General features: G+C 39.5%; 1 protein-coding gene and 1 long non-coding RNA gene across 8 annotated transcripts in view; one reads left to right on the top strand and one right to left on the bottom strand.

The window, feature by feature from the left end:
* Positions 1-23336, bottom strand: part of LOC108063648 (uncharacterized) — a 46419-nt gene that overhangs the window by 21784 nt on the left and 1299 nt on the right. For 5 of the 7 annotated variants that reach the window (XM_044395196.1, XM_070214203.1, XM_044395197.2 and 2 more), the window contains exons 2-3: positions 22746-23334; positions 14266-14517 (exon numbers count right to left, since the gene is read on the bottom strand). In XM_044395196.1, coding sequence (XP_044251131.1) covers positions 14266-14517; positions 22746-23201 — 708 coding nt within the window. In that variant the 5' untranslated portion in view covers positions 23202-23334. The remainder of the gene's footprint in view (positions 1-14265; positions 14518-22745; positions 23335-23336) is intronic. The other 2 variants (XM_044395198.1, XM_070214206.1) reach the window with 1 other exon arrangement.
* On the top strand, positions 11900-12410 carry LOC138914807 (uncharacterized). The gene is made up of 2 exons (XR_011420619.1): positions 11900-12189; positions 12250-12410. It is a non-coding gene; the product is annotated as an uncharacterized lncRNA (long non-coding RNA).

Genomic DNA, 23336 nt, shown 5'->3' on the forward strand with positions numbered 1-23336 from the left:
TGTATCTTTTGGCTACTTTTGGCACGACTCTCAACTGATTCACAGGGCAAACAAAGGTGTGAAGTACATTAGCCAGTCAATATTAACAAGATGTTCGCTGCTGAGGAGGGGCTTGGTCCGTAAACCGCAAACTAAATTCCAAAATCGATGACTGACTTGGACAGAACTCTGTGGGCTCTCTGGCCAAATTGGCTGTCGGTTGTCAGTTAAATTGTTGGATCGGCAGGTGGGGCAAACAGTTCATCCATCTTCATATGTGTCCAGATATCCAGCATATATCCAGCCACCAGGCTTTCCACTTCCGTTTCCTGCCTTCCACAGTCAAATTAGCTTTGCCTGCCTGCCGTTAGTTAGCCAACTTTCTGCACTCGCTTTTGTCGCAGTCGTCTAGACTTTCGTTTGATTGAGCGCTGCGATGACAAGAGACATCTCTGTCACGGCTGTTGCCAGGTCAGCCAACTAACAACCGTCGCCGACCAACATCTGCCTCCTTCCGCCGCCACTTGGCCATCATGTTTGGCCAGCTCTCAGGTTCAATGCTTCAATTAAATTTGCTGTCAATCATTTTGCGAGCTTCGCACTTTTGTTTAAAAAAATCGTGAACAATTTTATGACTTGTTTTGATTAGGCGAAAATGACTGAAAGGTGTCTGTCAGCTAAATGGGATATTTTGCTTTTTCTTTTATAAAAGAAGGGGTTGAAATTTTGTGAAAAAATCAGAAAAAAAACAGAAATTATTTGAGAAAAATTGTGATAAAATATTGTTTTAAGAATTATTCGTACTATTGAAAATGTATTTAATATTCAATATTTTTTTAAACCATTAAGTAGCAATGTAAGATATTCTTAAACAAATAATCAAAATATTTATTCAATGTTTTCTTTGTTTATCATGTTTTTTTGATTTCTATGTTATGGAAACTAATCTCGTTCTCATTTTTTTCCATTTCCATTTCTTTCTTGTTCTATTTTCTGATTCGTGTCTCGACTTCCGTTTCTTTTTAAATAGATCGCCTCAAGATTATTGATCTTGAATATTTTGCTTTCCATTTATCATCGATTTACACCTTTGTCGTTGGCTTTGTCGCCCCAGTCTTCGTCTTGCGCCCACTTCCCGATCTCAATCTTTCCGCCAGACAAAAGACGAACCCAAGGCGGCGCACTTTGTCGGCCTGCCCACAAGCCCAGCGATTTGCCCCGGGCCGTGAGAACTGTGCCAGGTGAATATGCCTCTGCCTCTCGACCATTGTCAACAGCCAGTGGCAGGGAAACTTTGCACTATTTTACCTATTTTCTTGTGCAATTATTTATAATAGCGCCCGGTCTCAGACATTAATGCCTGGGTAGCAGCGTCGATGCAGGTAGAACTCCTCCTCCAGACATTGTCTCGGTGTCCTGAGTTCATTAAGGGTAATGCATGCCAAAAAAATAAGGAGGCGGGCGAAACAAAAGGATTGCAAAAGGGAGACACAATGTCTGACAAACAAACACACATTCACCGATCCTAGACTGGCGCACACCCACATGCAGCCAAGTATCTGCGTATCCATGGGATGCCAGGATACGTTCTTAATGAACTCCTGTCGCCTAGCACCTGCTGCAGTTCTTAAGAAAATGTTCCCTCATTTGTCGAGGAGACCGTATCCTGCAGGTAGGGAAGTGATTTCCACACAGACCTGGCTCTTAAATGTTTATAAATAATTAAATTGCAACCGGTTCTGGCCAGCAGTTTGTTATTGATTTTTTGAAAAGGAGTTGCAGAGGCACTTCCTTGAATAGGAGAGTACTAAACTTTTAGAAAAGTATTTAACAAAAATTAAATGTATATTTTTTAAATGTTTTTTAAAATTTCTTGATAGAATTTTATTGAGTTTGGTCTATGAAAAATATTTGCAATAGTTTTACTTATACAAAAATAAATCTCTAGAATACCTTTTATTAAATAGAAAATAATTTAAAAAAACCTCAAACAAATCCCGCATGTTCAAGAATCCCATATGATGATATATGGAAATATGTGATTATCGCTACTTGAATTTGTGTTTTCCATTTTTGCCGTCAAGCGGGTTTGGCATATTCAATAATTCATTGAGGGTGGTCCTGCCCACGGAAGACCAGCTCAAGAACCTCCTCGGGGTTTCCCTTTAAAACGGCCAACTTCCGCCAATCAAAGCCATACTACTTACGCTTTAGGAAGATATATGTTCGACCCCTCCCCTCTTCGTATGCCAAACAGAAGTCTTACATGTGTTCGGGTGCTTTTGTTTTTACCGCCTGTCACATATGTCATAAGCAAAGTAAAGAAGTCTCGTATTTCCCAACATTTGCTTATTAGCGTAGGTACTTGAAGGACCCTTGCCATCTGAGGGGCAAGGTTGTGTGTTGTGTGTTGTATGTGTGGGAAATAGCTATGGCTCTCTGGTTCTGTGTTCACCCCGCCCACTTTATGACGTGCTAATGGGCGGTAAATATTTTGTAAGCTTCATTGATTTTCATGCATTCGGTGTTTGGTGTGGGGAAATATTTCAAGTGGGTCATGTAAAACGAAGAAGCCAAACGAAATGCAAGGCGAATGATAAATTGTTTGATGCATGCAATAAAGGTCTTAAATTATTTTACTATAAAGCAAAGAAATTATTGAAGCACATTATCACTTTATTTACGTATTTCAAACACTTCCTGTATTATAAGTAAAAAACCTGCTCCTAATTTAACCACCTCACATGGCCACAAATTAATAATTAATACCCAAATATTTATTGCTTCTTTTTTGCGGTACGAAAACTCGTTGCTTTTCCGCCAAATGAAAATGAAAAACTGGTCAAGCGTTCGTGAGTGACATTTCCAAATGTGGCGAAAACAGGCAATGTGCTCAATAACTCGCCTAGAGAGTGAAATCTTGGCTGGGAAAACGGGAAAACAAGTGGCTGGAACATGTGGCTCAAGAGATTTATCAGTTGGTCTCCAGCCGGGCGGCATCATCATCATTAACCACGGCCAGTCCTTTGTCATATTTATCAGAGAAAAGTGGGAGATCCCCGAAGTTTATGATAAATGAAACATTTTTGCACCAAGCGGTTGGCTCAAACTTTTGTTGTCCGCTGAAAGGAAAAAGGAGTGAGGGGTGGAGAGCTCTATCATTATTGTAATTCTCTAACAAAACACGCACGACTTCGGTTTCAGTTGGACTCTGGCCAGAAATGGTATTTGGCCAGCTGACCGACAGACACACCATGTGTGATTGATTGTAATTGAGGTTGGTTGGGAAAAGTTGTTGGTGTCAATGTCAAGAGTGAAACGGAATTGGTCCGTTTGACACTTTTGTGTCGAAAATATAGCATTCTTCAAAGTTTTCCAAAGAATTAGAGGTCTTTAGCCATTCGTCAGCAAATCTATACAATACAATGGCAATTTGCTGTTATGTCATTTATAAAATGGTAAAGAATGGGCTTAGAAATAATGGGGATTTTGGGATTTACTACAAGTTAACCCAAATATACTTCATAAAAAAAACAAGAAAGGAAGCCTTGCAGATAAAGTAAATACCTATAGTTTAATGCTCACTCTGTGCAGTTCCAGGGAATCCAGATTCAGCGTTTCTATTTATATTTTGTTTTTAAGTTGTCAAGAATCAAAACGCCTACTTCCTACAAAGTTACAATGCTTTTTCTTATATTTGTTTGAATGTTCCTATGGGAGCCTTAAGATATAGTGGTCCGATCAGGCTCGCTCCGACATATGTACTCGCGATAGCTTTAAAACTGAGAGACTAGTTCGCATAGAAACGGACAGACGGACAGACGGACAGACGGACATGGCTAGATAGACTCGGCTATTGGTGCTGATCAATATACACTTTATGTGGTCGGAAACGTCTCCTTCACTGCGTTGCAAACATCTGACTGAAATTATAATACCCTCTGCAAGGGTATAAAAAATAAATAAGACGGGATCAAATCAATATGCGCATGGTAACATTCGAACGGGCCTGGTTTTTACATTGCGATCATATAAAAGTTTGATAAATATCAAATAGATCATCGTTTCACATCAATTTTTTTTTTGGTGCAGTCTTACACCTAGCATTTTGTAAAGTTCTGTATGTAATTACCCCAGATCAGTTTTCCCTTTGACCCTCTTCACAGCAGTTAAGCCGAAATGTGGACTCATCTAATTAACACAGAAACCCAAGTAATCCCCGGCCAAACTAAATAAACAAAAAATAATTTATAACGGGCATTAAAGCCCGAAAAAAAATGTATATAAACTAAACACTTTTCGTTGGCTCTGCCAACAATTTCACTTGCGAAAGCGGGCAGAGAAAAGCTAGAGAGCTGAATTTGTGACTCGAAATTGAAGTTGAATTCGGAGTGGTATATGTACCATTTCGTAATGGTCGGCGGGCGAGAAGCTCAAAATGCACATTAACACGTTTCAAAATGGGTTCAAAGACATTGCCAAATTATGGAATATAAAAAGCAAAACAAAAAGTCTTGGGAAAGTTTTCTGTCGAGGGCTATCTGGAAATGTGTCAGAGTCAGAAAATTGTGAATGAAATCACGAGAGCACAATGCCACTGGAACAGAAACAAAACCAAATTAGAGTTGGTCTTTATCACAATGGGTATCTTCAACTACTTGGGCAACGATTACCCAAGAAAAAGTTTGAAGAGGGTGTAAAGGGTGCGGTATCATCGTTGGAGTCTTACGTAATTGTCGTTTGTTTTGTAATTATAACACAGAAAGAAATAATTTAAATATGAATACTGATCAAAATATGTAGATAATATTTTTTACAGTGGTTTCTAAATAGAAAATTGAACTCAATAATTTTCATATAATTTTTTAAGATAACTAAACCTTACTTTTAGTATTTAATTTTAATTATTTTCGGTGTACAGCTGATGGTTGTCGCCAGGAGCGACTTTTTGGTCTCTTAAAGATGCGTTGAAGTTGAAAATTTCTCTGTTTGTCGCGAAATGAAGCCGTTTTTATCAGTAATTAAAATGTGCCATAAGCGTGAATTTTAATTAATTTAATTGTTTAAAAACGAAACGACTGCAGAAAAATGCAAGTGGAATTCCGCGAAGGCCGAACTCTGCACTGGATTGAGACATTCCCCCGCAGCGAGTTATAGCCGGTCATTCCCGTATCTATTGGTTGTGAAATGCATCTGAAACAATTACCGGACACATGGCAGACCTACCCACTCGCTGACTAATTGACTTGGCTCCTCTCAACATTTAGATATAGTCCCACCACCGCAAAATAGCATTCGCCACTTAAGCGAAAGTATCTCGTTTTTCTCGCTGCCGTTTTTGTGTGTTTTTTTTTGCCATAAATTTCCATAAAACGGGCTAAGCGAGCTTACTCATTCACAGTTGTCTGCCGGTCAGATCGAGCGACAAGTGAATCACCTGATGATCTTTCCCAAATACTCTAAACTACGTATGTATATTAAGTATCTACGTATCTGCAGATTGCCGCCAGCAAAACAACAACAAAAATAAAAACAAGTGACGCAAGTTCATTCAAGAAATTTCTGCTTATTACGAATCAAAAATACATTTTCGTTTCTGCTTTTGCCAAATGGTTTCAGAAACGTGATTTGTATGCAAATTGCAACTTTTGAATTTATTTATGCTCATTTTTTTTTGGTTTTTTTTTTAATAAGCAGCCACCAAAATAAACTGTATCTGATGGATGCAAATTACTGTAGCGCTGATGCTGGGTGACATTGCGAAGCGTTTTTCATGTTAAAACATAAAAATTAAAATGCCTGCGGTTTGTATTTATGGTTTTCCCCTCTCTACTCTTTTTTTTCCCATTTGGCCATTCGCTGTGGTCTTCCGGAGTGAATAAATTTCATTAATGTGGCCAATCGTAAAGTGGACAAATAGTCGAGTTGTTGCGGCTGATAGGTCAGTTTATCGTTAAATTCATGTTTTAATGCCGTTTCCATTGTTTATTGTGTCGTTTTTCTTTTATATACATTTCCAGACGATTTTAACGGTTCTTCTTAACACATGATTTGGGGACTTCACAATCGAATCGATTGCGTTAAGCAATTTTGATTAAAATAACTTGCGAGTGCAGCAACTAATAAAAACTGGTTGTGACTTTCAGATTAACAAGCTAAGATAAATTTGTTATAAATATATAGTTATTCGTATCAGGATTGAAACTAAAACAACCCTATTTGAATATTTTTAAATTTTTAACAAGAGAGAACGTTATAGTCGGGTGCCCCGACTATCAGATACCCGTTACTCAGGTAAAGGGAGTGCGAGGGAGATGAAGATATAGATTGATAACTTTGATCACGCATAACTTTTTAACGAATGGTCCGATTTGAAAAATTTCTTCTACATTTCGATAGGTATTGATAAACACAATAAAACTGCATTTTTACTTTTCCAAAATATTAAAGTTTTTAAAATCGTATATAAGCGATTGTGGGCGTTAGAGGGGGCGTGGCATTTTGAAATAAACTTGCGCTGCGTAGGAACTCCTTAAATCTGCATGCAAAATGCCAATCTTCTAGCTTTTATAGTTTCCGAGATCTCAGCGTTCATACAGACAGACAGACGGACAGACGGACAGACGGACAGACGGACAGACAGACGGACAGACGGACATGGCTAGATCGACTCGGCTAGTGATCCTGATCAAGAATATATATACTTTATGGGGTCGGAAACGCTTCCTTCTCCCTGTTACATACTTTTGCACGAATACAATATACCCTTTTACTCTACGAGTAACGGGTATAAATATTTTACAATTATTATGATTATTCCATATTTTAAGTATTTTAAGTGCAATTTCATTAATTAATTTTCAAGTTATTTTAAAGTTTAAAAATCTGGTATCAAAGGGGAATTGCCTGAAATGTAAACTAATTACCATATATTCTTTTGCACCCCTTGCAGACGAGATTTTCCAGAGGAAACTGTCAAAAAGTATCTTTCCCCACTTGACTTTCACATTTCAACGCCATCAAGCAACTGTCAACACTTGTCTCACTTCCTCTTATCCCTCCCATTTCCCTCCCAAAATCTCACCCAAATTGTATTCCTCTTTTATTTTTGAACCAGAGAAGGGGGCACTAAAAGTGTCATTCTTCATTTAAAGAGCTAATTTTCTATGGGTTTTGCAAAATCATCCAGCGGGTGTGGATTTATTTAGGAAAAAAAGTTTCGGTTCTTGTGAAATATTACAAACTGACATTTGACATTAAAGTTAAGTGGTGTGCCACTGAAAACTGTTGCAATCGCTCAAAAAAAGTGAACCATTTAAAAGTTTTGTCATCGCCCACGATTTGATGGAATTCCGAAAGTCAGGCGGCTCAGAATTTTCCAGTTAATTTAAAGCGAAAGATAGAGAGCAGTTTGCCTTGAGGGCAATTTAGGGCCATTGTTCTTTTGGCCCGTTGACGCTCCCCGCTTTTCCAGCACTTTGCTGCCCTTTCTCATCTTCAACAAGCCGCACTAATGAGCGTCATGGCATGCATAATGCAAAAGCCCACCACCCATCATCCACCACCCACCGCAAGTAACATAATCGCCGCTGTCAAGTGCAGCGCTTCGCATGGGGGGAAAAGAAAAAGGGAAGGGAAAAGGGAAGGGCAAAAAAAAATATACAAAGATACTTCCTTGTCCAAGTGGGTAAGTCAAAACCTAGAGAGCCGAGAGTTCCACAGTCGAGTGCGCACACACCAAACTAATGACAATATCAAATTACAAGCGGAGCAGCTGGAAAATTTGCATGACACACTTAGGCCCAGTCGAGATACTCGGCTACTCTGCCACTCTGAGATACTAAGATACTCAGATACTCAGACTGGAGCAGGGTGTGGTGACTGGGTGGCTTTAATCCTCAGTTTGTCCACAACATCGGCTTTGGGTTGGCAGTTTGTCAATGACTTGTTAGCCATGGCATTTTCTCCCAGCCATGGCAATTTCTAAAAGCCGAGCCAGCAACTTTTGTGCAGAAAATGAAAGTAATTTGCAAAAGCCACGAATCGTCTTCTTTAATCAACACAAAAAGATCGTGTGCTTGGACAGTCAATGGAAGAGGTGCTCCACGACGAGCACCGAGAAAAATGTAAATATTTATTTTTGCTACCAATTCGATTGATTTCTATTAAATGGATAGTAATGAACAAGATATAACATCATCTAGATTAAAAGGTTTTCAAAATAAATAAATAATATCAGAGTTAACGGCCATTTAACGGCCAGTTAAAGTGATCGTTAACTAAAAATAGCCTTCTTACTCCGTTCCGTTTATCATTCGGTTAAGAGTTAATTATCCCGTAAGCTCTGATTTGTTATTGCAATAATTACATTTACCCAAACGCCAGTTTAACCGACCATTTAATGTTGTTCACTATTAATATTTTCCCAAAATAAAGACATAAAAAATAATTACCAATTTTAAATGGTAATTATGCTCCTTCCCATGTAAGCTATAAAAACTAAAAATAATATTTTTCTCTGTGGAGATACTCGCATGTGAAAGTCGTCGAGGGTCGCAACGGATCGAATCGAATCGGAACGGATCGAAGTTGTGGAGGCCAGGTCTCAACGAAAGTGTGTCCAAAGACCAGACTAGATGGCTAATGAAATTAACTCCGACTTGGCTCGGTCGGTTGGTTTCCTTGCAAAGCCGGTAAATTGGGACGACGACTGTTGGCGCTTAATTGAAATGCTGAGGAGTGCGCAGTGACAGAGAGATAAGAACCTGACAAATAAGGAAGCTAGTTATAGAGCCAGTTTGACGATTTCCCGATTAAGTCTGTTAAATGGTCAAATTAATCCCAGATAATATCTTAAACTAGTTGAATGTGGAATAGAAATTGTACAGATGTGAATGGAAATTTTTAGGATAATATAAAATTAATAATTTGTTGTACTTTAGTTTCCGGAAATATGAAAACAATAAATGGGAAAAAAGAAACGAAAATCCAGAAAATTTGTAATAACCGGAAAAGGTTCAATACTAAATGCTTTCAGCTTTTCCAACCTTCAAAAAGAGAATTTCCCATTAAATCTGGTTCTCTTCTAATTACAAACGGGAAATAATTGGCCATCAGGGCTCATCAGCACTGTCCAATTTCCTCATTTCTCACGATTGCCGTAGCTTCTGCATTCGAGTGCATCATTCACATGAGGAGCACCTTTTGGCTGGTTATTTATTTTTTCCTTGCATGCTTGCCGAGCCAACAAATTAACTTCCTGCATACTTATCTCGGCCCACCCAATTAATCAAAAATCAAAGCTGGAAAAACATCAACAACTAGAGGGTGGAGCGAAACATTCACGCGATACATCTCTCAGACATTCAGGAGTAATGGATGCCCATTGATAGCAGCTGAAGTGCTTCCTTGCCCGATCACTTGGTATTTTAAAGGTGCATTACTCACGTCGATAAGGTAATCGAAGAACCACAGACTGAACTTAAGGTGAACACAGGGGCGGGGATTCTATTAAAAGCTTTCCACTTACTGACGTCACCGGAAGATCAATGTCAATCGAGCAATGCGAGAACTTACCTAGAAATAGAAGAGATCGGTAGAAAGAATGTCAATAATTTGTTGGAAAATGAGTCAAGTGCGAGGAGAGCGATTATAAAAAATAGCAGCCAGATCACCAAGCGGAACCAGAATATATATTTTTGTGTGGGACATTTAATTGAGTGCGAAATTATTTATATGTTTTTCTTTTTTATTGAGGGTTAGCGAACTCTTCCTTAATTACCCGCAAATGGTTGCTAGGGATGGAAAGCCTATGGAGATCGTTGCACTTGTCTTTCAAAAGATGTATTTAATATTAAAAGAAAACGAAGATGCTTCCTTTTGTGCGTAAGCTGGGGAAAAATGCCTTGACTTGTCAGCTTCGATTTCAGATATCTGCCGAGGATGGATAATATGGATGGCGTAAACACACAGACCATATAACATGCAACACATTGACCCTGAGTGGCAACAAAGCGTTGCATTGTTCACACTCGATGAGAGAGTGGCTTTTGTAATTGGCTGGGGGCTTCGATCCGATGGCGGTTTTCTTAATTAATAGATGAGTTTTGAAAGGCGGAAGTGGCACCCAACCAGACGAAATAAAAGAAGAAAATACACCATTCTACCTGTCGGCTCACACTCCTCTACTCTGAAGTCATCTTTTCCAGTTCACAAGGTCCAATCATCGCCATAAATAACTCCAAAAGTAATTCCAGCTGACAGTCGAACATTTTAAATGTCGCCTCTAAAATCGGCCCACGACCAAATAATAAAATTCAATAAACAAAAAAATAAAACAAACTTGAAATATTTGTCGAGTAATTTTTCCATATTTGGTTGCTCTCCCCCAAAAAGGTTAAACTATTTTTTTCGGCTTGTTCAGTGTTTGAGCGCGTGGCCAAATTGAAACTCTGAGATCTACTTTACCGAAAATTTGCTTAAGCTTTTGGTTTTATTTATTTTTTGTTCACTTGCCGCTGACTTTGGCATGGCATACGAACGAAAACTTATCGTTAGAGTTTTATCTTATCTAGGGTGAGTGCAACTTTTTGTGATTTAAACTCTCCCGATGCAATTTCCAAAGATACAAAAATTCTGCGGTAATTGCGTCATTGAGAGTGGAAATGGAACTCGTGCCTCTACACTATATACGTATTTCAGTGGGGAACTTTGGCTGGCTTTATGTAAACTCTTAAGTGATTAAGGTCAGGCCGCTAATTAGCGAGAAGACCAATAAATGAAAGTGGGTGAGTTGGGGTGCCGCTTTGAAGTGCAATTGCAGTAGGGCCGCAAATTAAATTTTACCAAATAGTCAGGGTCTGGGAGTTTACTAGAATTTCTTCGTCATAGCAGTTGTGTTCCCCGACTTTATACATTGTTCTCTCGGCGCCCCCATATCGATTTCAATTAAATATTTACAACAGGCGAGGAACATGTGGCTGGCCACAGTTTCAGTGCAGTTTTATTTGCCCCTCCGACTGAAGTCATCAAGGTAAACAGAATTAATATCAGTGGAGTTGTGGCTGAATCAACTCCTCCATTCGAACGTCACATGTCGCCGGGAGGAAAAAGAGGAAAACATTCCCTTGTCATGGCCCAAAATGCAACAAAAGCCAGTTGAGTTCGATGGTTCTGTGTGTCTGTGGCCTCAGTTCGATTCCCTGGGACAATTGCACTCGGTTTGGGTCAACAGAGGTGCAGCAGGGAAAAAATGGCAAAAGGAATCAAGTGGAAATACCGAGTACCCAATATCAATAGCCATGTCCAATCCATTGTTCTCTCTATCCAAAGGCAGCTGTCAGATTTCGTATTTCGGCTTTCCATTCCAATCCTATTTCCAGTATTTTTTCCCCGGCCAATATGTTTTAAAAATTTTTACTTCCGCTCTACGGGGCTGGATTTTAGTGCTGATTTATATGTGGCATATCTGTAAAATGAATCGCCAGCGGACATATATATATACAGAATATCAAATATGATTTTCAAGCTGCCACAGAGAAAAATGGCTTTGAATTGAATTTGATTTTATGTCGCAGCTCTCTGGGTTTCTGCCCGCCGTTTTTACTGCACTCCTTTGCCACTCTAATATAAATTGCCTTTATATAGATTTTGCTGATGCCGCCACTGCATTATGGCGATATTATTACTCTCCGTCTCCCTTTTCCATTTCTTTGTCTGCCATTTATCTTCCTGGGGCCAAACCTGTTTGCCTTGGAGGCATTTTTCCTCTCCTGCTTCTGCTCTATAAATCGAATCATGTAATAACATAAAAAGAAGGGAATTTGATTGATATCGTTTAGCCAGTTTATGTAAGTCAAAAGCTCGAACCGCAAAATTTCATTAACTTTCAGCAGCTGCCCGCATATGAAAACAGCAGATGCCATAATTAATAGCGTATACTGTTTTTTTCTCCTTTTTGTGGCGAATATAAATAATAGACTGCCGGCCGTTGGCAAAATTATAATTACAAGACTTGCGTGTCTGAATTTCTAATCGAGGATCTGTGATGAGTCGCAGCTGCTTTCCGTCTAGGGTCTTAATAAAGTTATTTTTCAGATTTATTCAAATTGGGTTTGCCTAACTTACATAAACGTTTTCTAGATTATTTCATCACCACGGAGCAGCCTAAAAGTTCTGAGTTCCATTTAAATGACCCACTTGGACCGCCTAGTTAACATACATTCACTTATCAATCATAATTTCCCACTACTCACTATTCACTCTACTTAGATAAACAGCAGCTCTCTAACCACTCGATAACTCGAGCGTTTTCCACCACTCCCCAAGTGATGTGATTCGATGTGATGTGTGTGCTTTTCCGCAGTTCTTGGCTTTTGACTCTCCATTAAGTTGGCTAAAAAGCTGACAGCCAAGATGTTATTCTCGATTTCGCTGGCGGCCAAAAAGCAAACGTCAGGCGGAGATCTCGAAATGAAATTGAAAATTACAGTGTGGATCGGGGCAGACAGAATTGGAGATGAGAGCTCCAAGTTGGGGATGGTGGATCGGTGGATCGTTGGGTTGTAACTGGCCACTGAAAACCGGTTCGGCGGTGCGCATGCGCCGGAAAACCTGTCCAACGATTCGCTCTGCCCCAAGCCATGAAGACAATATAATGTCTCGCAGAGTCACAGCCGCAGAGTCGTCCAATGGCGCATCAATTATGTTAATGAAGCTTCGAATGTGTCTTGATATTGAAAAGAAAAAACAAACCGAGTTGTACAGGTTTTTGTTGTTTTTTTTTCTTCGAAAATATAGCGGCCGGCTGGGCCTTTGCTTTTAGCCGGTTTTCCTTTGTTTACCGCCTGCCTGCCTGTCCACCTAAATGTCAGCTGCTAAACAATGAACCACAATCGACCAGAAGAACTACCAAGATCCTAAAATGCAATTTGCATATGTCGACCTTTGCCTACACCTTCACGCTTTTCATGCCGCCCCTCCCCTAGAAAAACTCCGAGTTTCTTAACATCTTTTCTCGTTTGGAGCTTAGCTCATGCTTCCAAGTAACCAAAGATACTTTTGACCCTGAGCTGATTTATCTTAAAGCTTATGACAGCCGCACGTAGCTGACATTAAATAGCTGTCCGCTGTAAAAGCTGGTAAATATTCTCTGTAAGCCATTTCCTAAAGTTGCACAAAATGCCATGCAAAATGTCAAACTAAATTTGTTGTGGTGTTGCTTGCACAGCATGAAAATATTTTTATATTGTATAGTAAAATAGGAGTATAGTAAAACAAGTGGAGTGCGTATAAAAAGCGGGGGTTGAACTATGGGGTTGAAAATGTTTGGAGCTTTTTATGGGTGGATAGAGTGGGAGAATGCTAGTGATGTGGTGCACTGTAAAAACTATATGGCATTTTTATTAACTGGAAGGAAAAAGGTCCTAAGTTCTGTCAGCTTTTAATTTATTTGCTTGTTTAATCAAAAATATCCTTTTTAAACTGATAACTTGTCTTTCTTATTACCCATTTAAGCCATTAAATAAATAGGGTATTTTTCTTCAAAAAAACAATAAATTAATTTTAAAATTCTAAAAAAAAAAGAAATTGTTTAATTCCTAAAAATATATTAATGTTAAAATTTCAAATAATTTTGTTCTAGCTTATGTTTTTGTATAGATATTATTGTGCGTTATAACTTCCTAAATATGATCTCCACTGTAGTTCACTTGCATATTACCGCATCTACATGGCCAACCCCATAATGCTCAACTTTGCATGCACCATAAAGTTATGCTTACTGATTTTGTGGTGCACTTGTCCCTTTCCAGCAGCTTTGCCATGAGGGGTTGCCTTGGCAAAGTCAATTGCTGGCATTTTGCTATGTCGTTGGTTTATGAAGATTATTATTATGATTATGATTATTGCATTCATACGAATTTTTCACTGCGCTTAATGCAACGCTGAGCTTTAACGATTTCGGGATGCATTAAAAATTCGCCATGGAATTAAAAATCAGGGTGAACTATTTTGCTAGAGAAACAAAAATGCTTAAGCTATTGTGTAACGAAACCAAACTCAAATATCCATAAACCATTAGCAAAAAATTAAATGGTAGGTCTTAAAATAGATTGGGAGAAGATTGGTGGAAAGTGCCATTAAACAATAGGGTAAAAAAGTGAAATAATCAAAGCAAACTTTCAGCAATGTCTACGATGTTCGAGAGAGCCAAGAACCAAAACCAAGTCAAATCCAAAACCATGCCAATAAACTCTATTTTATCTAGAAATTAGCTAAAGTTCGTACCATATCGGGCCTGAAGTACACCTGTTGCGTATACATAGAGCTTTTCAGCGATGACGTCTTATCCGGGAATAGAATGCATTTCCCGGGCGTTGAGGTCGTCGTTGCTGTTGTTGCATTTGGTGTCATGTTCGGATGATGGCCCACGCCCACATCGGTTTTCTGGGCGGTCAGGCTGCTCGTAGAATTGACTTTGGAGGCGTGCGAGAGGCGTTTCATGTGCGTCCACATCTGATGCCAGGGCGCCGTTTCTTTCTAAATTGTTTTTTGCGTTTACCCGATCATCGTTCATGGGATTTCATTTATGGTTGTTGTGTTGGTTGTTTGTGGTTGTTGTTTTTGTTTTTGTGTCGGGGGAAAGGTAGAAACGCGGGGCGGGATTGAGTAAATATATTTGTATATATTTTTTATATATTTTTGTTTGCGGTTATGTAAGAGAGAGGTTTGGTTTTTGTATGGAGTTTTGTGTGGGAACGAAAAAAACAGAAATAAATGGGAATTTTATTGTCAATTAAATAGTTTGCCAATTTTCGAATAGAGAAAAACTAAAATATATATTTTTTGACATACGTTTATGTAAGCAATAAAAGTTGTAATTGGTAAATCGAGACTTAAACTGGCTTAAGGGGAATTTTTAAAATTATATGGAGAAAATGTATATTTTGTAAATATATTTTTGGTTGAAATTTTAAAATATACTCATTCGTAAAGATCAGATATTCCTTACAGAAGGTATAAAATATTTTTTTTGCCAAAAAGCTGGAGAAAATTGTACTTTAATTATGACAGGGGCAGGTTTTTTACATAGAGGATAAGTTATGTAAAAGCCACACGCACTTGACACCCACTTAGCAGTCAGCACCCCATTTCCACTCCACACATATTGCCACCCCCACATACTCCCACCCCCCCCAACTATGATGTCATACGAAGCCAAACGCGCTACCAATTTTAATTCTATTTGCCTTGGTTGTTTTTATTTTTATTATTTTTTCCAGCGTTTGTAAGTACCGAGGGTATGATGTCAACTTCTGGCCATTTGCTGGCGGCTCGTTGCCGCCGGCGCTCTGTTTTAAAGAATCCAGAATTCCCCGATAAGCGCCAAAGAACGTTTAACTAGACGACATCGATTGATAAGCTTTTTGAAATTAATACAGCTATTTTTCTTCGATAACGTTGACTAATTTGCTCCAAGAGAGAGAGCCAAGAAAGAAATAAAATTCCTAAGAAAATTTATGAGCACAGTTGTTGAGGTAGGTGAACTATTAATAGGGTTGAACTAATCGATCCATTTAAATGAATCATTCTCGATGAAAAAAAAGAGCAGTAGAAGAGGGAGTTTCTTTGAAAGCATTAAATGATGCATTTGGGAAAACGTAAATTTTTCTCAAAGTTTATTTATTGATAGATCTAGAAAATAAATCAAGATTTATCTACTGCCCAAGATTCCACTATAAATAGCAGAATGTAGGTGACTAGACTGTAACTACCATGATGAATGACTGTTATCCACAAACAGCCATAAAACACAGCCCCACACGACTCGCCTTAATGATGTGTGAGTGCAGCACTCCTTGGTCCTATTATACCATTAAAAGCTCGTAAAAAACAAAGTCTAGGCTGGACAACACACCTTCATCCCCATCATCATCATGGTCATTATCTTGATCAGCGCAATTTACGTTGGAAGTCCCTCCCCCAACCAATGCGGTCTGCAAATGCATTAAGAGTTCGTGCCCTTGTGGCGAAATGCGGTTATGGTTAGGGGGTCGCTCCCTGGGTATCCAACATATAGGGTATGTTTCACGAAAAAAACCCCCCATGTTACTTACACACACAAACACACACCTTCCACGCAGCTCGCACTAATCAAATGAAAACAATTTCCGTTTGTCATGCAAACAGTTGCAGCAACCTACCCCCAAAAAAGAGTAAAGTGCAATAGCGACCATAACAAGTGAAGAACGGAAGCAATGAAAATGGTCAGCCTACGATTGCCCCTCGCTTTGTATTTGGAAATACACTGAAGAAAATATGAAAAAAGATATGAAAAAATGAGAACTAAATGTTGAAAAGTTCGTTAAATTTTTTTCAATTTTAACCAGTTTAGGAACATCTTTATTAAAAAAAACAAATATTTTTAAATTGTATGCTAAATTTGTTAACCTCTTTTTATGTAATAAAAATGCAAAAAATGTTAACTATATTGGTTTCTGATTAATCTTCAGTTTTTTATATTTTTTTGCAGTGTACCATGCGTGTGCTCGTATCTGTGAGTGGGTTCGGGTCTCTGTTTTAGGTTGCCCCATTCGGGGGCACATGAGTGTTTGTGCTTGCATTGTTGCTGTTGCCATGACCCCTGTCTTTATTGCTGTTCTCTCTGTATATTTCTCTTTATAGTATAAACAATTCATTAAAACGGGAAATGGCAATTATAAAGAAATTATACACAAAGAGCGATGAATAATTTTTTGTTTCGATGGGGCGGAGGGGGCGTGGCGCCCCGGAGGCCTAAGTAGATATTGCTTATTTCTGCGCTGTTTTGTGAATATATTTAATGCGAAGACAGGCTTTAAGTGAGGCAAGTGCATGTGAAGGAGCCCCCCACATAGTTAGTTGCGAAAAACTTGGGAAACAAATGCTCGCCCGACTCACGCATTCGACTTGCCACAGAAATTGCAGCGAAAACAAAAGCAAAAACTGATTGCAATGCGGCTGTGTGTCTTCCACATCATCATCTTCATCATTATCATGGTCTCTGGGTGCATCTCGTTGCCACGCCTCGTTTAACTTCGAGGGGGCGTGGCAGAAAGGGGGAGTTCAGGGCGCTTAACTCAATTGCATATGCAACATTTCGCTGCTACAAACTGCAATCTTGACTGTGCCGGCATGCAACATGTTGATGTAATATGCAAATTGTATGCAGTTGCCATTGTCTCGGCAGATTTCCTAAGAAACATTTCTCCTCCTGCCGCCAGATTGTTGTCGTCGCGAAAAATGAGGAAGCTGGAAAAGCGGGATCCCAGAAGCTTTCGACCATGGAAGTAACTGTCAGACCGAGGTGGATGATCTGGGAAAATCTGAGGAAAATGCACTTCTAACTCATCGTAATGGATGAAAAACAAGGGAATTAAAGTGTTCTACAAATTGTTAAAGCTCAGAGCAGCTCCATTAAAATCTGCAGAAATGTATCAAGTTTTTTCTAAGATTCTCAAATTTTCTAACAGAAAATTTTAATTATATTACTGGGTGTTTAAAAAAAAAATTGGTTTTATTATCATATTTCCTCTAAAATTTCCTTCATTGTTCTTTCATATTTTTCTCTCAGCTCCAGTAAACAGTTCTCTTTAATTTGTTTACTTCAAAATTTAAAAAATAGCAACTGCAGACAATATAGAAGGACTGAAAGTCTACCATATGTTTTTTAATGCTTTTCTCGTATGTGATATGAGAAATCTTAAAATGTTTGTATGGAACAAATTGAACCATTTGCTACTTAACAAGTTTTTTCTGATCTTTGGTGGAGGTCAGCCCTTTCACACTTACTTTTCTGTCCCACCCACTAAACCCCTTTCTGTCCCCCAAATGCAATCAATTTAAATGTTGGCCTACATTATGCCATCTCCACGCACTTAATGCAATCTATCAAAATGCATTAAGAAAATGGAGAAAAAATATTGCAGCTGTTGTGCACTGGAGAGTATAGCTGCTTTGGATTTAATTAATTTAAGATTAATAAAATATTTATTTTTATAAAGAACATTTCATAATTGGAAGAAAGTATAAATTCATTAATCATTTCGTGAATAATTTTTATGTGTAACAACAAATGATTTTCCTTTTTTTTCAGTGCATCTTTTTGATGTTGCTGTTGAATTTAGTGGGTCACTGTGGAGCAGCTTAATTGTGATATATCACTTTACACGCCCGGCGAGGGAAACCGAATTGAGATATGTAAAACAAAAAACAAGAACGGAACTTCAAAACGTTCCGACAGACCCAATAAAACCAGAAGCCACAAAATATTAAATGCAATTGTTCAGACCGAAAAATGTAACCCAGAAAATTAGCTTTAAGGCAGGAAAGGCCCATTCCTCCCACTCCGCCAATCCGGAGAAGGAAAACATTTTTCCATTGGCATTTCCTTTTTGCATTTGTGATTTGCTCCCCTTTTACCCCAATTCGCCGACGAAAATTGCACTTCTGTGTGCCATTTGGTTTTTCTGCCTTGACTGGAAAATTCCCTCGCGTAGCTGACAGCAGCTGCCCCACCACCCCCTACCCCTCCCATACCAACCCATACCGCCCCCTTTCACCCACTCTGAAGAGCCTATCAAAGCTATACAGCCTCCCAGCCAGCCCATCCCCCTTTTATTTGCATTAAGCCCGGCCATTTATTTGTATATTTTATTGTGGAGCATATTTTCCGCTAAAGTTTTCCTCTCTTTTTCGCCTTTATGAATGAAAACATCGAGGGGTTGTCGGTGGGATGGGCGTTTTTGGGGGAAATGATTTTCTCTGTATTATTTTGTTTTTGTTGTCTCATTTTTATTTTTACGCATTTCTTGCGTGTCGTCTTTGCAACGCTTTTGTCTTTCTTTCAGCTCTTTTCTCTGCCTTTTGGTCTCTCCCCCAAAAAAAAATTGTGTTGTTTAGTTTACTTTTAGTTTATCCGAGGGGTTTTCTTTCGGAGGGGTTTGCTCCATTTTCTTCGCCGATAAGAGAAATATATATATGTGTGCGTCGCTCACTTGTCTCTCGATTTATTCAACGATTTTCGGGGCCTTGCGTGTGTGAAGGCAATTCCAACAAGCAAATGGCCAAACGACTCAAATTACCCCGGCTCGGCTGCAGTTTGGCTTAACCCCACGGAAATACTGTATTCTATTTATTTACCTTTCGGCGGTTACTAGGTCTACTGCTTTTGTTGTTCTTCACCAACAGTCTCCCCTTTCTCGAAAAGAGCTTGTGGGCTCTTTCTATTTTTGGACAAATTTATGGCTGGCTAATTGGAGGAAAGGGTTTGGATCTAGTTATGTGAAAGGAATTACGCCGGTTTGGCGATATTTTATCTAAAGAATTGTGATCACTGATCAATGATCACATAGAAATGGGAATTATATCTTTTCGGGTTTAAATGCAATATAGTGAATCATATTTTTCTTTTCAGAATGAGGGAATTCACCATTTGACCAATCCTATAAAAATATTACCCACTGATCTGGCTCTTTCCCTCTCCATTTATGCCGAATGCCCCCAAAAACTGACTCATCCATCGCCCAAGGCCCAAAGTACCCAACACACACGTCTATTCAACACTCGCATTTACTGACCATTTCTAAGGCCTCTCTGCGCATTCAGGCATGTAAAATACAAAAACATGTATTTTTCATTTATCATTCTATTTTTTTTGCTAGATTTTTTTTGTGTAATTCGTTTGCGAAAAACACACTGTGCCCGAGAGCACAGAACATTTTCACATATTCGTGGCGGGAATGTGTGCCGTTAAATTGAAATGCGCGCCAAAAGAGCAGAAAATAAATTGACATTTGTAGCAATAAGTTACACACACATACATATACATACATATATATTCCTAAGCAGCTGTTTATACATACATACACTTACTTTAAGTTAGGTCACACTATTTGTACATATATACATCCCTGTTACTCCAAGTAACACTATACTTGTCTCACTCACACACACGATGTACCCAACCCTTGTGAAATAGGCTAAGCGTGCAGAGTTCTGCTTAATAAAGATCACTTTTGCTGCGACCATCAAACAAGAAGCACACAAATCGGCTGTCTACACATTGAATGTAAAATTTATTGAAATTGTTTACGTGGCACTGGGTCCGAAACATTGTCGAGTGTCGTTATGAAATAAAAGTACCTACATTTTGCGATAGAAAAAAATGAAAGAGAAAGAGATTTCTCCGGGAGGTTTCTCCTCTCGAGGTCTCTTCACTGGAACCACCTTTCTGCTCCAGATGCGCCCTCAACTGGGCCCTTCTGCAACTGCAGCCGAGTGCAACGAGCCGCTGCAAGATGGACATGGTCTTCTCCACGACTGTGGGTCAAACATATATATCTAAGTCCGGCACGTAGCAAAGCTCGTCATTTTCTGGCTTTTCACTCGCAACTCCCTGGCTTTTCGGTCTCCAGTTACCAGGGGGGTTTTTGGTTTTGTCTTCGCACTGCGGTGTCTGCCTCACTTTTGCTCATATTTCGCATGGCCAACTAACGGGCCTCCGCGTTGTCTTTGGGCCAATGCCTTTTTAAGTGTGACTAATTATGACTCGGTTGAGGTGTTATTTTCCAGCCGCGAGTTCAACGATCTGGGACCTGGAACTTGGGACTCCAGAGGTCTGCTGCAAAATGGGCTGACCCAAAATCGTTTTTCAGGCCTCTTGCGCAATTTGTATCGATTTCGTGAGGCAAGAAATCCTGCAAGATTTAGGCGACCAAAGGGGCGCCAGCTATTGACAGAGGAATAGTTCACCCAAGTAAGCTGGGCGAATATTTTGGCTGCAGTTTCCCAAGAGTAGGAAAAGGGAGGCACTGCTCAAATTATGCAGGCAATTTGGCCCGAAAACTCTTACGTACAATTTGTTACGAGTTGACTAGGGGGAAAGGCAAAAAGCTCGCTTCTCCTGCTGTATCAGGTAATCAGTCTTGACTTGGCTTTTGAGGGCTGCTGGCTAAGGGCCAAACAGAATTGATGATGTGACATCAGAACTGAGAGCTGAACTTTGCCTGCTCTTAGAGGAAGTTACTCAAGATAATCAAAGCATTAAATGTGGTAAAAAAAAGATATTATCTTTTCAATCATTTCCATTCATTCTTAAAGTAAAGACTTCCCCTACACATCGCAGATAAGAGTTCACCAAATCCTATCTACATTTCATGTTAGCTCTTTGCTATCTCCGAGCGTAACATTGTTATTGTCCGCCTAATAGATATACACATTTCGCAATTCATTATCTCAGTTTATGTTTTCAACCATGGGCTGAGGCCAGCTACCTGAGAACTGGGTTCTAAGCTACCTGACCAGACCAGGGCAACCCAGCCATTTTCATGTATGCAAAGGCACCAGGGAACTCGATTCGGGTCCTCAGTAAGCTTTAAAGAAATAAAGAGGCTTTTGCCAGATGATGAGACCCCAGACCAGTCAAGATAAAAAACCGCACGGCGATAAGAGCGTTAACAAAATAATAACAAAATAAAAAGCATTTACATATAGCCAGAAGGTCGTGTTCGGACACCGAGAAGTAGCTATTTCCTCGGGATGGTAAGTCAGTCACCTATATAAGGAGGGTGGGGGGAGGAGGAGGACTTGGGCCATTAGTGAAATGGCCCTGTCAAGAACTGCGGCCTGGCCAGCAAAAAAATGTGTGTATGGCTTATTCGGTTTAGGCCTTCTTTCACTCCATCCTCCCAACGTTTGTTCTATTCGCCTTTTCCTCTTTCAACGTGCTTCATTCGGTTTTAGTAGAAGGTAGCCTAGCCACTAATTTGCAGCATCATGAAGGCATTTGTTTTGCTTATGGACCAAATCTAATAAGAGCTTTATGAGGATGGAAGAGATCGGAAACCTAATGGAACATTAAGGGGAGTATTTGGATACTTTTAACAGGGACTTGGCTAAGTTAGCTAAGCAGCCAAAGAAACTTAAATAAGTTTTAAAGTGAGTTTATTTATAAAATATATTTGAGTTTACGTACTTCTATGTGGCAACAAATTATTAACAGAAAAATCCGAAATATTTAGTTTATCCAATGTATGTTGTTGGGGTCTAAAACATCTCAAAGATCACATTTTGGAGATTTTATTCTGGATGATGTAAGCCTTAGAAATGAGGCATTTAAAAAATTTCTGTAGCTCCAGCTAAAGACTTTCCACAACCATTTTAAAGATTTAAATGTTGTATGATGTAAGCTCTAAATAGGTGACTCTCAGAACATTTGAAAAATTTCGCTGGCCCGAATGAAGACCCTCCCCATCCATTTATCACGATCTCAAGGTATCTGAGAATTATTTGACGAAAAATTTCAATAAATTAAAAGATAAAAATATATGCTTTGACCAGATTGCCGAGATGCTTTCAGATGAGACGCAGCGATAATACTTGGGCCTTCATTATCACGTAGGCTTTGCTCGATCCTCCCATTTAATTGTAATTTATATCCTACGAGTATGTGAAATAGCACACTAAAAGAAAAAGTATATCTAAATTGGTCAGACCATCTGAAGAATGGTAATCTGCTTTCTGGAGTTATAATTTATAACCTAACTATTAAAATAATTTATTTTGTAATGATTTGTTTTTTTATTAAAACTGAAAGAAATTTAAAATCTTAATTTAAAACTAATTAATTAGATTCAAGTCAAGACTTTCTTTTGTCTTGATTTCCTGATTTAAAGATAGTTAAAGATATAGATTTTTTTCTCTGTGCAGAGTTGTTGCTGTAAGCTCACCTTGGGATCCAAAATGCTGCGCTCCAGGCTATCCTCACGATTCATGGTTGTTGCGGTGCTGCCGGTGCCAGTGCTGCTGCCACCCCCACCGCCGCCGCCCCCGCCACAGCCACCGCCCATGCTGCCGCCCCCCTCCCGCTGGCTGCTACGCTCCCGTTCCCGCTCCCGCTCCTGCTGCTCCAGCCGCAGACGAGCCCGCTCCACGCGCGCCAGGGTCGGACTGTCCAGAATGGAGGGCGCCCGCGAGGGGGGACGCGAATTGTTGGCCGCATTCGTGTGCAACTGCTGCAGTTGCTGTTGCAGCTGCTGCTGCTGCTGTTGCTGTTGCTGGTGGAGCGTCTCGAGCGTGGCACTGTTGTTGGAGGAGGTCGACCCGGGAGTGGGCGTGGCCGAGGACGATGAGTTGGTCATGGTGGCCGTCGACGTTGTGGAAATGGATGTGGTGTGCATGAGCATTTTCCGTTCTGTTTCTGTTTCTTAGTTGAAGGTTTTTTCTTGTTTGTTTTTTTGATAGTTGGATTGTTGAATTTAGCGGTAACTTGACTGCAACTTATTATTTATGGGGTAAATGTTGCACTTTTCGAGGTGACT

Source organism: Drosophila takahashii, chromosome 2L (assembly GCF_030179915.1).
Source record: "Drosophila takahashii strain IR98-3 E-12201 chromosome 2L, DtakHiC1v2, whole genome shotgun sequence".
Classification (NCBI taxonomy): domain Eukaryota; kingdom Metazoa; phylum Arthropoda; class Insecta; order Diptera; family Drosophilidae; genus Drosophila; species Drosophila takahashii.